The sequence below is a fragment of the Empidonax traillii genome, unplaced genomic scaffold (assembly GCF_003031625.1).
Source record: "Empidonax traillii isolate 1590-97213 ecotype Southwest subspecies unplaced genomic scaffold, ASM303162v1 scaffold937:size346366, whole genome shotgun sequence".
Lineage (NCBI taxonomy): Eukaryota > Metazoa > Chordata > Aves > Passeriformes > Tyrannidae > Empidonax > Empidonax traillii.
In genome coordinates, this window is record NW_020956130.1 from 126,776 (window position 1) to 143,584 (window position 16,809).

A 16,809-nucleotide genomic window follows, 5' to 3' on the forward strand; every position below is an offset into this window, starting at 1 on the left:
GGACAAGATGGCCCAGGAACCCTGTCCAGCCAAATTTTAAACGTATCCAATGTTGGGAAAACTGCCACTTCCCTGGGGAGATTATTCCAATGGCTGACTCTTCTACTTGGGAAAATTTTTCCTCTTGTGTCTAATTGGAATCTCCCCAGGGGTAAGTTGTACCTATTGTGCCTTGTCTTTTCTGCATGACTCCCCAAGAAAAGGGAGCTTCCATCTTCTTTGTAGGCACCCTTTAAATATTGGAACATCCTGCACTTCTCTGTCAGCAGCAGTGTCTAGTTCAGCCTTTGGCAGCTGCAAACTTCTCCCCAAGAAGGTAAAGCGAGACAAGGAAAACCTCAGCATCACTGCTGCTCTTCTCTCAGGCACATGCTGGCATTGCTGGGGTGTCTGTGCAGGGCCAGGAGTTAGACTCACTGATCCTTGTGGGTTTCTTCCTACTCAGGCTATTTGATGATTCTGTGATCACCTCAGGGACCTCTGCTGGTTTTACCCAAGAAAATAAACAGAGAAAACATGTTGCACCCTCAGAATGCGTGCAGAAATACTTTCTGCACACAAGTCTTGTCTAAGTTAGGGCCCCTTCCTGCAGCCCTAAGGTTGATGGTCTTCTCCCAGTTTCCCTCTACTTCTCATGATGCTCCCTGATGCCCACAAGGTATTCAAGCTCCTGCTGCTAACAGAATGTAAGTGCAATATAAACAGGAGTATTCTATTAAACCAAGCTCACTGTAGGCAAACAGCAGGATCCAGCACCTCACCGGGATGTGGGAGTGGAGCAAGGAACGCCTCTGGATACAGGGACAAGCAGGGCAGGGGCCCCCCCTGCTGGCCCCGAGACACCCTCACACGTGGATGTCCTAGCATTCCCACTGGATTTATACCAAATTTACAGAATACAGCGAGTTGGGAGGGACCCACAAGGACCATCCAGTCCAACCCTCAGCCCTGCACAGGTCCATCCCCAAGAGTCACCCCCTGTGCCCCAGAGGATCAGCCAAAGCCTCCTGCAGCTCTGGCAGCCTTGGGGCTGTGCCCACTGCCCTGGGGAGCCTGTTCAGTGCCCAACCAGCCTCTGGGGGAAGAACCTTTTGCTGAGATCCACCCTGAGCCTGCCCTGACACAGCTCCAGCCATTCCCTGGGGGCTGTCCCTGCTCCCCCCAGAGCAGAGCTCAGTCCTGCCCCTCCTCTGCCCCTGCCCAGGCAGTTGGAACTGCAGGGAGGTCTCCCCTCAGTCTCCTCTGCTCCAGCTGAACACACCAAGTGCCCTCATTAACTCCACTGCACATTTATTTAAATGCCACTGCAAGCACTGTCTGCACCCAACTGTGACCACACCTTTATCAGCAAAGACTCAAAGAACTGGCAAAGGAGGCCACGAACCTGTGATTGCTGGGGTCTGAAACACACCTGTGCTCTGACTTAGCTGTGTTTGAAAGGAGAAATCACAGGAACATTTCCAGGACCACAATCTAAAAGGATGCATTAAACTTAGTGGGATTTCTGCCATTGAAATAATTTTTCTCAAAATTTTTCTGACATGGGTTTAATTAAGATATTTTACTCTAGTTTCAAATTTCCAAGATCAGATCACAAAATCAAGTCAGAGGAGACAATTTTTCTTAAGCAAGATCAATCACAATTTAGATCCTTCCCGTGGAAACTAGCATAAACAAAGCTGAAAAATCAGGTTGCCTGCTCAGAACATCTTAACTCCGTGGGCTATTGAAGTTACATACGTTCAGGATAGAGGGCCATTTGGGTGCAAAAGACAGTTTTTCAAGCTGTGCCTGCCTGAAGCCTGCACTGTTCCCACTGCATGCTCTCAAGGTCAAAATTTGAGTTTCAAATCTTGTAAATCACAGCCTAAAACACGTAAATTGGATATTCTGTTATTGGTAATTACAGAATTGAGATTATTAAATAGGAACTAGTAATATCCAAGTAATACTTGAAAGATTCAAATAGAAACTATTGCTTTTAAATGCTCATCTCAATGTTCTTTTCAAGTCAAAACAAGCAGCAAAGGCTGCAGTGGACTTGTTCTTCCTCCCCACCCCACAGCAGAGGAAAGAGAGCCCACCCCTGCACAGACATCAGACTCCATCATCAGCTGGGAACACGTGTCCAGGCAAGACATAATGAGGAAAAAACCTTACTGGAAGAACTGACAAGAGTATAAAGTACCTGGATGTGTCTGAGCTAGGCACAAGACCAGCTTCCAGCTCTCCCTCCCAGGTCTGCTATTGTCATTGTCCTTTTTCCACTCCATACCTGAGTCCTGTGTCCCCTGCCCTCCATGCCCTGAGCATGCAGAGCCCAAACCCAAGAGCCTATGATGAATTCTAGGGAGATACAGGTATTTTCTTCCTCCCTGGCACCACATCTGGGGCTCCTAAGCTGCTCTCCTACTTTCACCCAATTCACTGGCCTTTCTTCCTTGCTGTCCTTCCCTCCCCTCAGACTCACAGCCCTAACACAGAGCAGTGGTCCCCTCCTGGATCCTGAGTCCCTTCCCCTATGTCCAGTGTCATCCTCCAGCCTCCCTCCAAGCTGCTGTCACCCATGGAGTTATTTTTCTTGGCTGAACCCCTGTACTGTCCCTTCATGGCCATGCCAGGATCTGGGTGTGCTTCACTAGAATCCACATGCAGTTCACTTGCCAAGCAGCATCACTCAGCAGCTTTGCCGGCCTCTTTCCACCAGCTCTCCTCAACTTCAGTTCACTTATTTAGTGTCAGGTTCTTTGGAGCTCTTTCCCTCTCCTGAGCAGGCATCCTTTGCCAATCCTGTTCCTATAACCTATTGTTGCTTTTCCACCAGCCCCCTTCCAAAAGTCTGATATTAGGCCGTATCTTTAGATTGATTTCATATTGATTTAAATAGGCATTCCATTTCTCCATCCAAATACAGTGTCTTAGTCACAGGCTTCTGTATTTTTCCAGTTGCCATTTCAAGTGAAAACAAGTTACTGATCTCCCACCTCAATGATGCAGAGCAGTAGACAGTGATTTCATCTTCTCTTCACTGAGATCATGTGCTACTCTTGCTCCTTCTTTCCATGCACCACTTTTTTTGCTGCCCCAATCTTTTTGGATAATTTTTTTGCAGGAGTCAGGTGGTTTTTAACCAGGTCTTTTAAATTCTTAACCAGATTAAGAATTGACAATACTGGATTAGACCAATTTGCCTCAGCATGCCACCCCAAACAATGGCCAAAACCAGTCCCTTTAGAGTATAAAACCAACACCAAAATATGTTACCTTCCTCTATTACCTCCCAGTTTCCAAACACTTTCATCTCACAGACTTCCTGAACTACACAAGATTTCTGTGCACATCATAACCCTCAAAAGATTGTTTTTTCCAAAGACTAAGAACAAGTCTCCCTGTGGACTTCCGGCATTTGCACCTGCAGCACAGGATGCCACTCCTCACATGCCCATTGCAATGAGAATCATTACCTTTCCTTTTGAACCTGTTTTTAGTTTCTTCCAATGTCCTCAGTTTTTGTAATGAAGAAAAAAACAAGGCAGATCAAATAAGATGTAACCTCACTCTTCCTGTCACCTGTATCTGCTTTACTCTTCCAGCTTGCTCAGAACATGGCAAGACAGGAAGGTCTTGGCAGCAGCTCAGAGTCCTATAACCAGTCCTGTCACTTCCAGAGGGTAAGATTTTGACAACCCAGTTCAGCCTCACTCAAACCTCATTTTCTTCCTTGTTACTTATGTATTTTATTCCCACTTAATTTAGCACTAATGAACATGGTCTCTCTTGCACGCTGTTTGCAACAGGAAGATCCCCCCAGTATGTGCAGGGAGATATCCAAGTCTCTTGCCAGGAAGACTCCATTCCTTGGTGTCAGTTTGTCAAGGAATGAGTTCTTAGTAACTTTTACTTGTCATTTCTCCCACTTCCAATTGCCTTATGTCATAGGTTTGAAAAGAGATGTTGGAATTTTTCCCTAGGGTCCTGTTTCCCCTCCCCTCATCTGTTTCTGATGAAGTCGGGGGACGTGGGGAGTGCAGGAGCAGGGGAAGAGGGAGGTTTCCTGGAAGCACAATTGCCAGGGGCACAGCTGGAGAGTCTTTTGTTGGGAGGTTTTTGGTTTTGTCTGCCCACTGGACAGAGCGGGAGCCCGGTTTTGGCCGCCCTCCTTTTCTTTTCCTGACAGGAAGGGTTTTTTTACCACGGAACACCTCGCAGAGGATGACTGAGAGAGAGAGACCAGCCCACCTCAGAGCGAGGTATTCTGCCTGACCACCTCAGAGCAAGGTACTCTGCCTTTGAACTACCTGTGGCCAAAAGGACTCTTTCATTGCTGGCTCTGAGCACACATGGGTGCAAGCAGCTCTTGAGCTCCCTGGACATTTTGCCTTCAGCTTCCCCCCCTTCCCCTTCGCCCTGCCCTGGGTTTCTTCCCCCTCCCATATGGGGAACTGGGAGTTTGTTTTGTTTCTTCTGAAAGTTTTTGATTGCACCATTTGTTTTTTATTCAGATTTTGTTAATAAAAAGCTGTTCTTTTCCTTTTCCACACTTCCACCTGAAGTTTCTTAATTTCCAAGTTGTAATCTTGCTGAACTAAAGACACCTTAATTTCCCAGTTCCATTTTCACTGTGGAGCACTCAGGAAGGCAGCCAGTCAAATATATTACATTCAACTAACTGCCAGCCTTGCTAGTTCCTGTGCTACTGTCTGCAGGCCTGGGCTGGGACATGTTTTGAACAGGGCTCTGTCACCTGGGACTACAGCACAGATCCAACAGCTGGTTTTAAAATCTATATGCTGCTCTTATCCACAGCCTTTCAGTAGGCAAAGGCCCTACTCTTACTTACAATGTAGTCGTTGTCCTCATCCTTGGGGCCCTCGCTGTAGTACACACGATAAGCTTTAGCCACTTGGTCAATCTGTGCCCTGGTACCAGTCAACCCGACCAGCTTTGGAGAAAATTCTACATAGAAACAAGACATTTACACATTTTAGTGAAAACAATCCCTTCAAGAGCCTCCTTACCAGTGCTCGGTATTACATGCTATGAGACACAGAGGAAGAAAGCAGTAATACCTTTAACATATTTGGCAATGGCTTCTTGGTTGTCCCTCTCAGGATCAATGGTGATGAAGAGCGGGGTCAGATTAGGCAAAGACGGAATTTGTTCTGTGACATTAACAATTATTATTTTAAAAAACCAGAAATCATTTCTCATCTCCCTTCAAACAAGCTCACAGCCAAGTAACATCAGTCCAAGCCCACCCTAAGGGACTAAAAAAGGCCATTTTGTGCAGCTTAATCTATCTAATTTGTGAATGATTCAAATATTATGAGATGCAATGCTCTGTGTCTGCACTGGGAGCTTCCATCCCTCCCTGCCCTGCTCAGGAGGGATGACAGACTGGCTGTGCTGCAGAAGACGTGGTGTGATGCACATTTGGAAGCACAGTGGATTACACAAGGGAAACATGCTGGGATGGGGGAACAGGAGGAAATGTGAAGACACAATTTGGGCTCTTTCCCTCATGTTCCAGCCAAAGCCTTGGCTGTATTTCCTTCACATTAGTCTGTTTTCCCACTTGCTGGGTTTACCACTATCCCTGCCCCATAATTCTTCAGGGCCTGCAGGCTGAGAAACCCCTAACACATGGCCTTCCCCCTTCCTCCATTCCACAGCACAGCCACTCTGCTTCAGGAGAGACCCTCACAGAGATATTTTATACATCCTGTTCTCAGGATGCATAAAATAGAGGGAAAAAAATCCTAACACACCTCACAGTCACTTCTTGGCAAAAGTACAATGCACTGCATTCCCTGTGACCTGCCAACACCGTGTTTTACTCCCAAGTCCGCTGTTATGGAAAGACCAGTGCTGTCATGTCAGACCCTAGTGACAGTCAAATTGATCTATGGATCACTTAGCAATTAATTCAACTACTGAATAGCAGCCAACAGCATTTTTAAAAGAACATCATCAGTTATCACCATTTGTGACATTTTATTAGAATAAACCTGACCCTCCCATAAACAGGATCTCTACACCCACTGAATTCCCTGAATTCCCATACCAATTTCATCTACCACTGCAATCATTTTCTCCAGTTCATCGGGACACACATCAGGGCAGTGAGTGAAGCCGAAGTAGATCAGCACCCACTGGCCCATGTAGTCCTCACTGGTCCTGGGCTGTCCCTCATGGCTCACGAGCGAGAAGGGCCCTCCCAGCAGCGGCTTCCCGATGCCTCGGTTACGTTCCTTCTCCAGCTCTACAAAACACAAGAGGAGATCAAACACATCCATGGCACAATCCCTACTGCTTCGCCGGCGAGCCTTGGAAGCAGCCAAGTCAGGCACCACGGTGGGTCATGAGCATGGCACTGCCAGGCCAAGATGCACCAGCAGCTGTCGTGTGCATGACACCAATGCACCAGTGTGCACGTGGCTTCCAAAAAGCACTGCTTCAGGACAAAATCAAATATGTCACTACATTCCTTCGCAAGAGAGTATCTTTCTTTATTGTTATCTGATTGCATTTTTGTTTAAAAAGAAAGGGGGGAAAACAGAGAGAAAGGTGGTTTCCCACCTGGCCTGGTGGGAAACAGAAAAAGCAGCATCCTCTGCAAACTGAAGATACCCTAAGACCTGTAACATCTGTTTTCAACAGTAAATCCATGAAAAGGAAAGGCGTTGGCATTTCCTGCAGGAGAGGGCAAAGTTCCCGTGCCTCCCAGAGGGAACCCAACGTGCCCACCCCACCCAGCTCCGTGTCCGTGCTGCATCGCCGGGCACAGCGCGTGCAGCCAAGCACAACTATTCCAACCTCAGAATTTTCAAACGCTGAATCTTGCTTTTAATTTTTGAAAATTTTCCGCGGCACTTCTGTACACACAGGCGCGGAGCGTCCCTGTGCAAAGCTATGATACCGAGCGATGCCCGAGCGGATAAAATACACCTGACTACAACAAGTACATCGTCTGAGTACAAAAAACGCATCATCTGAACACGAGACGCGGCCCCGCCGCTGCTCCTCCATCGCTCGCACTCACCCTCCTCCTTGCGCCGCTTCACCGCCTTCATGCCGACCAGCAGCCCCCCGCCCAGCACGGCGGTGGCCGCCAAGGACCGCCAGGACACGAGCTGCGGGGACAGGGGCTCAGTGAGCGCCGACGGGCAGGGCCGGCCCGCGCCCCGCTTCCCTGCTTCCCTGCTTCCCTCCCTCCCTCCCTCACTCACCCGCCTCTGCCCGCCCGCCCGGCGGCCGCTGCCCGGCGGCAGCTGCGAGAAGGGGCGGCTGCGGGGCGCGGGCAGCCCCGCCTGGAGGCGCCCGGCCGGGCCCGACAGCGGCCCCAGCGCGGCCCGGCCCCTCCGCACGGCCCCGCCGAGCCGCCACAGCGCCCACCGCGCCGCCATTTCGCGCCGCCCGCGCCGCCCCTTCCGCCCCGCCCGCGGCCGCCATGGAGGCGGCGCCGCGCGTCGCCTTCGGGGTCATCGCCGACATCCAGTTCGCGGACGCCGAGGACGGGCACGACTTCGGCGGCTGCCGGCGGCGCTACTACCGGCACAGCCTGCGCCTGCTGCGGGACGCGGTGCGGGCCTGGGCCGCCGAGAGCCCGCCGATCGACTTCGTGCTGCAGCTGGGTGACAGCATCGACGGGCTGAACGCCCGGCGCGGCGAGGCCGAGGGCGCCCTGCGGCAGGTGCTGGAGGCCCTGGGGCGGCTGCCGGTGCCGGTGCACCACGCGTGGGGCAACCACGAGCTGTACAACTTCAGCCGGGCCCGGCTGGCGCAGAGCGGGCTGTGCAGCCGCCCCGCGGGGGGCGCGGCCGGGCCCCCGGACGGGCTGTGCCAGGCCTATCACTGCAGCCCCGCCGCGCGGCTCCGCCTCGTCGTGCTCGACGCCTACGACCTGAGCATCCTGGGCAGGGACCCCGACAGCCCCCGCTACCAGGAGTCCCTGCGGCTGCTGCGGGACAAGAACCCCAACGAGGACCTCAACAGCCCCGCAGGTACACCCGGCGCGGCGGGCTGGCAGCGAGGCTCGGGCCGGTGCCCCAGGGCTGTCCACCTCCTCCTCCTCCCTGCGGTCAGTGCGGCCCTAATTGGGCACGGGAGATGCTCCCCCTTACCCGTGTTGTGCTCTGTGCCCCGCAGTGTCAGAACACCGGGTAGCTGTTGGTGAGGGGGCTGTTGCGGAGCACTGACTTGTGCCCACCGATCCCATGCTGGGGGGGGACGCCCAAGAGCGGAAACGCTGTGCATGCAGTGTGACCAAACCCCCTGAAAACAAGAGCAAAACACTTCTCTTTTGTCCAAGGAGGCTGGAATTTTGATCCAAGAAAAACAAAACAAAAAAAAAAAATCCCAAAGGTTAAGAGAGTAAACCATTTATTGTAAGCCGATTTATGTAAGGCAAATAGAGGAGCTGTGGGAGGTGTATGCACCTGTGCCTAACCTTCTTCTTCATTGTAGGGCTCAAAGAACCTCAGTTTGTAGCATTTAATGGAGGATTTAGCCAAGCCCAGCTGGACTGGTTCGATGAAGTCCTCAAGTTCTCTGATGAAAACCAAGAAAAAGTTGTAGTTATGGGTAAGTGGATATGGGGGATATATCATACAATCAGAGAATGGTTTGGGTTGGAAGGGCCCTTAAAAATCATCTAGTTCCAACCCCTGTACTTGAGGGGGGTATATATTCCCAGAATATATTTCTGGAACATATACTGGGAACAGCCGGTGTATGTGAGCTGAGGAAAACTCGTAGCTTTGTAGCTCCCCTGAGGTACAGCTGTAACCTGTGAAGGCGTAGGACAGACCGTGCCCATACTGGCGGGAGCTTACTGCACAGGCTTGGCTGAGCTTCCCAGCAATGAGGCAGACTTTGTTACAGTGACTCTCCTGGTTTTTTCCCTCTCAACTGCAGGCCACCTGCCCATTCACCCCGATGCTTCGGACAGGGTGTGCCTGGCCTGGAATTACGAAGCTGCCCTGTCTGTCATCCACTCCCACCGATGCGTGGTCTGTGTCCTCGCGGGGCACCTGCACGATGGGGGGTACTGCCAGGACTCCCATGGAGTTCATCACCTCACCTTGGAGGGGGTGATCGAAACGCCCCCAGAAAGCAACGCTTTTGGGACTATTTATGTCTATGAAGATAAAATGGTACTAAAGGGAAGGGGCAGAATTGCAGACAGAGTTATGCAGTTCTGAAATGCCAGGTAAAATACAGATTGCTCTTCAGGAAGGACTTGGGATAAAAATGTAAGGGATTCAGCTCACTGGTTGTAGAAAGGCGCATGGCTGATCCTTATTGCTTTAGCTTAGGCAGGCATTTTTCTCTTGGATACAGGATTTTAGAAATTACGTTTCTGTAAGGAAAGCCTGATTTCCTTGTGGAAAATGGAGAAGGCCAGTAACTGAAATACTTAAATGCAGAATGTTGACTTGAAACACCCAATCCGGACTGGATTGTTATTGTGAAGAGATGCAAACCATATTATGAATATTGTCAAAAAAACACCCCTTGTTATCCTCTCAGTGAGCATTAAAGCATGCAGAGTTGTACCTGCCTAGCCGCATTTCAACATACTTATTTTCTGTGAACATCATAGGCAATAATGTCTCATGTCTGGCAGAATACACCCACCCTGTAGCCTAATGCAGCCTTCCAACACTGCTTTAAAAGACTAAAGTAATCTCCAGAAAAGATTAAGCCTAAAGAGAATGGAGACCATCCGTGTTACAGCAGGGAATGGTGCAGATACACAGGCAGGGACCCCTGTGTGCACAGCTGTGACCTCCTGCAGCTGTGCTGAGTGGAAGAGCCCTGACACGGGTCTAAAGGGGTTGCTGTGCTGCACCTGGAGCTGTGCTGGCTCTGTCCCACCCAGCTCATGTGTCCAGTGTATCCACCTGTGCTTCCTTCTCCAGGATGAGCAGTGGGACATGCTTACTGCTGCTGGGCTGCTGCTTGGGTCCTGCTTTCCAGGGAAAAGCCAGTGAGCAGCAAAGTTGTGACAGTGCCCACATCTGCTGGTGGCAGGCTCAGGTACGCATCTCCCAAAAAATAAAAGATACGGAGGCTTTTGTTGAGTTTTCTTTAGAAAAATAATGTTTATTACTCTGCAAAACTAGTCATTTTCAGTTAATAGCAAAAATAATTTTTCAGATATATTCTACATATCATTTTAGCACAGGAACAGAAATACAGACTGCTCAGTTTCCCAATTAGTCTCAAATGGATTATCCAGGCAGATATTTGGAAGTTCTATGGCTGTAAATAGTCATGTCTTGAAACAGTTTTGCTTTACTTGTCCCTTACAGAACAGTAGATTTCCCAAAGTACAAGGTGGTTGGAGAGTGATCCAGGGATGCCAGGATGTCTTGAATATACCATTAGAACACATTAAATCAACAGGCTTTGAAAATGTAGGAAGCAGCCAGCTGAACAATAGTTTCCACAGAAACATTCCCCATTCAGATTTGACGGTGTTCCTCAACTTTTTACCAAAACTCAAATGGCACTGCTGGAAGTAGCCAGGCATTCTTGTGTCCTATCAAACTGACACTAATCTTTCATTAATCACCAACAGGAAAGGCAAGTACAGTCAGAATATTTACTCTAGACTTTCTCCCACCCAGTTAAATCACTGTTTTGCAGTGCTCTGGCCAAGACACTCGCAGCTCTTTGTTCACGTAAATGTACAGCCATGAAGCAAAGGGGAGGAGGGCGACCACGACTGCAGCAGCCAAGCAAACTCCTCCCAGAGGACTCCTATAAAGGAACAAGTGCAACACAGCTACACAAATCACAATTGTTAAGGTTGAAAAAGACCTCCAAGATCATCAAGTCCAACCTTGTACCACATACCTCCATGCCCACTAACCCTATCATGAACTGCTAATCGTTTTTTAAACACTTCCAGGAATGATGACTGCACCACCTCCCTTGGCAGCCCCATCCACTCTTCCAGAGAAGGAATTCTTCTTAATATCCAACATGAACTTTGGTGCAACTGGAAGCCATTTCCTCTCATCCTGTCCCTGGTTCTCCCCCCTCCAGTCAGGGAGTTGCAAAGAGCAAGAAAGTCCCCCCTGAGCCTCCTTTTCTCCAGGCTGAGCCCCCCTCAGCTCCTCTTTGTGCTCCATCTCTTTCCCCAGCTCTGTTCCCTTCCCTGTACACACTCCAGCCCCTCAATGCCTTGTCTGAGGGGCCCAGAACTGCCCTCAGGATTGGAGGTGCCTCGGCAGTGCCAGCACAGGGACAGCCCCTGCCCTGGTCCTGCTGCCACACTATGGCTGCTACAAGCCAGGATGTCCTTGGCCTTTGTGGCCACTGCTACAACTGCTATGAAACATTCTCATCTGCCTGCAGCTGGAAAGACAGCAGGCAGCCCTTGGCCACTCTAATGTGCCTCCTGCGGATGCATCAGCAGAATCCTTTACTGGAGAGGCACCATGTACCAGCAGAAAATAATTTTTTGACAACTCAGGCTACAAAAACAAGTTGGAATAAAAATAGGCATCTTATACAAAAAAAAAAGGGGAGCAGAAAAAATGTTTCATGTAGCCTTACATTTCCTCCTGCCCTGACTTCTACCTGTGTGAGAACCCTCAGGCTGTAGCACCAGCTGCTACTGCTTGGGCGTCTGAAAGGTTCAGAGGGTAACATGAAACAGAAAAAGCAGCTGCCAAAATCAGCTATGTGTTTTCAGGGACCTAGTCACTAAGTGTGAACATAGGAATGGATTAAAGAAAAGGAGAAAATAAAACTTACTTTGCTGAACTGCGACAAAGCCTCATCCATATTGTAATAATTACCAGACCAAACAACTCTCTAAAAAGCCAAATGAAAAACAAATCAGAAAATAATACAAGCACATGTCTATGTTTAGAGAATACAAATTTTACCTCCAAAACAAGCGGAGGCTGCTCCTTTGGAGAAGTTCAATATATTTTACTAGCACTATAATAATAAAGGTTATTCACAAGGAATAACTTTGCTTTGCATCACAGATCTACAGACGTGACCCAGCTAAACAGATGCAGAAATTCTGCCTCCACTTTTTGCTCCACTGCTAGACTTGAATTCCACAGCACCTTTCTCTCATTAACACAGTGCAAACAGCAACCCAGTTTTCCAGACCATGAACAGCAGCCAGGGCTTCACCTCAATTCTGCTCAAGCAGCTACTTTAGGCAACACCCAAATGTCCAGGTGAGAAATCATCCCTCCTCCTCAATCTCAGGCAGTTTGGAGGACTCAGCAGCCCTTGCCAGATAAACATGCATGTGGTGTCACCTCAAGGGTTTTGGAAACATTGATCCTGCAGCCCCAGCAAGAGAGCACAAAGCTGTTTCACTGTTCTTGTGTTCTGGACTTTGAAAGCCAGAACTGCCTCCAGGTAAATCTACCTGCTGCAATCAGGCAAGCAATGACTTTCACTCTCCCTGAGTCCAAGGAATCACTGCTTTGGAGCATTATGGTCCCTTCCCTTTGTTCTGATTCCTCTGGACCAACAGCACTCACTGCAACAGCCCAGCAAATAGTTTTGGAAGGTGACACCAGGAGGAGATGGCCTGGTGAGCTGGACTTGGGCAGGGACAAAGAAAACCCACTGTTTACCTGCCTTCCTCTTCATGAAAAATGTTTCCTTGAGCATAAGCAAACAAAGAGCAAGCCAAGGCAATGGTCCCAACCACACAGCCAGCAGAATGAAGGTCACACAGGGTCCTCCAAACACCATTATCTGAGGAAAAAAATACACTGTCAGCAACTACTGTGAAGCATGAAGTAAACCTATAAATCCAAAAGCAACTGAGCTGCTAAAAAAGGTGCCTCCAACACACACACCTTAGGCAGGAAGGTGTCATTATTACCAGCATCTTTATGAACAGGGAAATCTTCTAAAAAGTGCTGTAAAAAAGAAATACTACTGGGCCTAGGAACGCAACTTTCTCAGCATCAGAACCTCAATGAAAACTTTCATGTTCTCTACAGCAAACACAACAGGCCCCAGCATTCAATGTGCATGGGGAAAAAAACCAAAACAAAAACAACAAAAACACAAGGTCTATGACAAATGGAAGTTCTCCTGAGCAGGAGGAACAGCCTTCTGGAGCTCACAGCCAAAACCAGGTGCTCAGCGTGACCCCAGGGGCCCAAGGGAACCCAGAAGAGGCCAAGCCCCCAGGCAGCCACCACTGTGGGGAGCATCTCGCTTCACTCCCTGAGGAGACGCTGCCTCAGGTGTTGCCTGTGATGATGAGCAACACTGATGACATCTGTGCCTGGGGACTGACGTTTTTAAATAGATAAGTAGAGATGATGTGAAATATCTGAAGGGCCCACAGGTTCTTATGGTTTTCTGTGTCCCTTCCCAGGGGCTCCTGAGTGAGAGGTAAGAAATGACACTGACAGTTCTCCCTGATCTCAGCAACATCAACAGCAAAAAAACTAAAGTGAAAAGCAGGGGGTTTTGGGCATTTACCCCTCCAGACAAGCATTAGAGGTGATGAGCTGCCAAGACCCAAGAGGTCAGAGTGACCCAACACTGTAATCAATTCTCAATGTGGCTGAACTTACTGCAACTTAGCACAGGCAGAATCTGGGTCTTCCACAAACCTGAATGGCAAATATCCCTTGGTGTATTTACATAAATCTCCCATTACACAATAGTTATGCCATTACAATCTTTATTTTCTACAGATCTTGGCACAAGTAAAACCCTATTGAGAGCTTAAAACGCAGACTCTCCTGACTAGCCAAATGCCATCATGTGTAAGCTACCCCTATCACACACAATAAACCTCTCCTGAAATGTTCAAAACCACAAGCAACCAACCCTCAGGGGTTTTGCTTTATGGATGCTTCCACTTTATATGCCTAAGGTAATGAATGCCTGCAATGGTGTCATTTGTGACAATGCACTCCTGAAGGTTTTCTTTTTTGGCGTTAAATGTGATTTTAGTCTATTCAAAATAAGTATTCATCCAGAACAGATACAGTCAATTAGTGTATATGAAATGGCCTTATTCTGAAATTATTTCTATTGAACAAAAATACCAAAAACATTAACTATGTTCTGGAGTCCAGAAACAGATCTGATCATAGAATCATAGAATCAACTGGGCTGGAAAAAACCTCCGAGATCATCAAGTCCAGCTCTTGATCCAACATCGCTGTGGTGGTGGCACTGATGCCGCATCCAGTCTCATCTTAAAAACCTCCAGAGACAATGAATCCACTCCCTCCCTGGGCAGCCCATTCCAATGGCTGATCATTCTCTCCGTAAAAAAATTCTTCCTAATAGCCAAACTAAACTTCCTCTGGCACAGCTTAAAACCGAGACCTCTTGTCCTGCTGCTGGTTCCTGGGAGAAGAGACCAATGCCCACCTACACACTCCTGTCAGGGAGTTGTAGAGAGTGATGAGGTCTCTCCCCTGAGCCTCCTCTTCTCCAGGCTCAACAACCCCAGCTCCCTCAGCCTCTCCTCACAGCACTTGTGCTCCAGACCCTTCCCCAGCCTCGCTGCTCTTCTCTGGACCTGCTCCAACACCTCAATATCCTTCCTGACCTGACTGATCCTCTGAACATGTGAAGCGGCTTTAGCACCTGTGGCATCCACCAAACACAGCCTTTGAGCACTGCCATTGCTGCCCGTGTGCCCTGTGGGGCAGCTGCAATACCTGGCAATAAACAAGACTTTTAGTGCTTTCGTATGACTGTGCAGAGATCAGCTGAGCTAGATAAGCAAAACCACAGATTTACAACAAGGAAATAAAGTGAATTAATGTGATAAGGTCAACATCAGAGCCAGGTTCAGAGCAACCCCCAGGCTTTTGAACTGGAGTGCAAAGGCAGCCCATACCAGCAGCATTTTCGGCAGGGCTCCTCTCTTCACCTGTAGCAAATCCCGCCACCAGCACTAAACCAATGATCAGCTGTTGTAGAAGCAGGTCCCACAACCTTGTGCCTTCAAAAGACAGTAGGACATGTTACCACATGGCCTGATTTTAATCAGTGGTCCAATAAAACAAAACAAAAAAAAACAACAACAACTCACTCAAAACCAAACCAAACCAAAACAAAAAAACCACCAAACCTTTTTGGGGCAAAATTTGAACAGAGACTCTGTTTTCACACCAGTATCATACCTGTTATTGAAGGGTTGATGCTGACGAGCAGTGTCAGGGCAGCTGGCACTAAGTAGACAACCTGTTAATGACATATCAATATACTCTGTAGGAAAACGTAGCAAGGTCAGGAAGCAGAAGTGCCTGCCCACAGCAGTACTTCTCCCCTTCCCAGCACTTTGTCAGACGAACAGAGCAACTCCCAGTGCTTCTCCCTCGGGCACTGTTAATGCTCCTCTTTACCATCCCCATCCAAAATCCCGGGCCATCAGCCGAGTGCCAGCCTTGTTTCCCAGCTTCTGAGGTACCAAGTGCTGGCTGCCTGACCAGCCACTGCAGGGCCCCTTCCCTAAATCCTGATATGCCAGGAAAAGCTCTGACAGGGTGCCTCCACCCTGGCCTTTGCCCAGCCTTCGGGGCCGCTGTCAGCGGGGCTCCCCCACCAGGGACACACAGGGGCAGCCCCTGCCCACCCAGCAGCCCCCGTCACACCCACAGACGGTGCCCCTCGGCCCCAGCCCCCAGCCCGGCGCACTGGGCCGGGGCCACGGGCCGCTCCTGTGCCCGAGACAGGGCGGGCAGAGCAGGGGGTCTGTCCCCATTGCCCCCCGGGCCGAGATGAGCCGCCGGAGCGTCCCGGGGGTGACTCAAGGCGAGCGGAGGGCGATGGGTCCCGGGGCCGGCTCGGGGTGCTCCGCGCGGGGAACCGATGCTGTGCAGGGCCAGGTGCAGATCTGGGCTGAAATAAAGGAGATCCTGGAAGCATGGGCTGATTCCAGCTGTCGCTGCACTAGAGAGATCGTTTTCCCGGAGCCTGCTCGCTCTCCAGCTGGAAGCCGGGAGCACGTTTTCTGTGGTGACCCCGGCTCGGGGGCAGAGGGAAGGGAAGGGTAGCCCGGACTCACCGTCCACAGCCCCGCGTCGGGGTCGTTCACCTGCGGCGGGAGGAGAGCGCTGATGAGCCCCCGCCGCCGGCCCGGCCGGAGCCGCGCCCCGCGGGAGGGACGGAGGGGACCAGAGGGGCCGGGATCGGAGCCGCCCCCAGCCCGGGCGACTGCGGCCTCACCTGCACGGCGGCCGCCAGCCCGAAGAAGGCGGCCATGAGGAGGTTGCAGAGCCGCCACAGCCGCGCCGCCATGGCCGAGGCGGACACAGAGGGGCAGGCCCAGAGGGCGGACCCGCCCTGCCCGCCTGCAGCGATCCCGCCCGGCCCCGGCCCCGGCCCCGGCCCCAGTCTGGTGCCGGTCCCCGTCCTCGCTACATCCCGGCAGCGGCGCAGCCGCCTGCGCTGGACCGGTCAGCACGTCTATGCTGTGAGGGTGGGCAGGCCCTGGCACAGGTTGTCCAGAGAAGCTGTGGCTGCCCCATCCCTGGAAGTGCCCAAGAGCTAGTCCGGTGTCCAACCCACGTCTAGTCCAAGGTGTCCCTGCCCATGGCTGGGGCACGGAACGACATGAGCTTTAAGGTCTCTTCCAACACAAACCATTCTGTGATTTATCACTCCTGACTTTTAGTAGGGATTGGAAAATGCTCGTGCTCCAACTCGAGCCAAGTCCAGAGCCGCGTGGCGCTGGGTGCACTGTGCCTATCCCAGGAACTACAGAAAATCCAGGGCTCTCCTGCCTTTCACTGCTGACTGGAAGCTCCACAGCTCCACACCGACAGAGGGCAGGGTTACATT

General features: G+C 50.4%; 3 protein-coding genes across 3 annotated transcripts in view; 1 reads left to right on the top strand and 2 right to left on the bottom strand.

Moving 5' to 3' along the window:
- LOC114067600 (protein SCO1 homolog, mitochondrial) overlaps window positions 1–7,247 on the bottom strand; it is an 8,813-nt gene extending 1,566 nt beyond the window's left edge. Inside the window, exons 1-5 of the mRNA XM_027903157.1 lie at window positions 7,230–7,247; window positions 7,043–7,133; window positions 6,065–6,262; window positions 5,070–5,162; window positions 4,841–4,956 (exon numbers count right to left, since the gene is read on the bottom strand). Of these exons, the coding sequence (XP_027758958.1) occupies window positions 4,841–4,956; window positions 5,070–5,162; window positions 6,065–6,262; window positions 7,043–7,073 (438 nt within the window). The 5' untranslated portion in view covers window positions 7,074–7,133; window positions 7,230–7,247. The remainder of the gene's footprint in view (window positions 1–4,840; window positions 4,957–5,069; window positions 5,163–6,064; window positions 6,263–7,042; window positions 7,134–7,229) is intronic.
- Window positions 7,248–7,407: 160 nt separating this feature from the next.
- ADPRM (ADP-ribose/CDP-alcohol diphosphatase, manganese dependent) lies at window positions 7,408–10,079 on the top strand. The gene is made up of 3 exons (XM_027903154.1): window positions 7,408–8,003; window positions 8,467–8,583; window positions 8,917–10,079. The coding sequence occupies exons 1-3, from the start codon at window positions 7,451–7,453 to the stop codon at window positions 9,201–9,203; spliced, it is 957 nt and encodes a 318-aa protein (XP_027758955.1). The 5' UTR covers window positions 7,408–7,450; the 3' UTR covers window positions 9,204–10,079.
- A 40-nt stretch (window positions 10,080–10,119) lies between these two features.
- TMEM220 (transmembrane protein 220) lies at window positions 10,120–16,318 on the bottom strand. The gene is made up of 6 exons (XM_027903156.1): window positions 16,195–16,318; window positions 16,034–16,063; window positions 15,150–15,210; window positions 12,618–12,741; window positions 11,770–11,829; window positions 10,120–10,767 (listed from the first exon to the last, which is right to left on the bottom strand). The coding sequence occupies exons 1-6, from the start codon at window positions 16,264–16,266 to the stop codon at window positions 10,635–10,637; spliced, it is 480 nt and encodes a 159-aa protein (XP_027758957.1). The 5' UTR covers window positions 16,267–16,318; the 3' UTR covers window positions 10,120–10,634.
- Window positions 16,319–16,809: the final 491 nt, after the last annotated feature.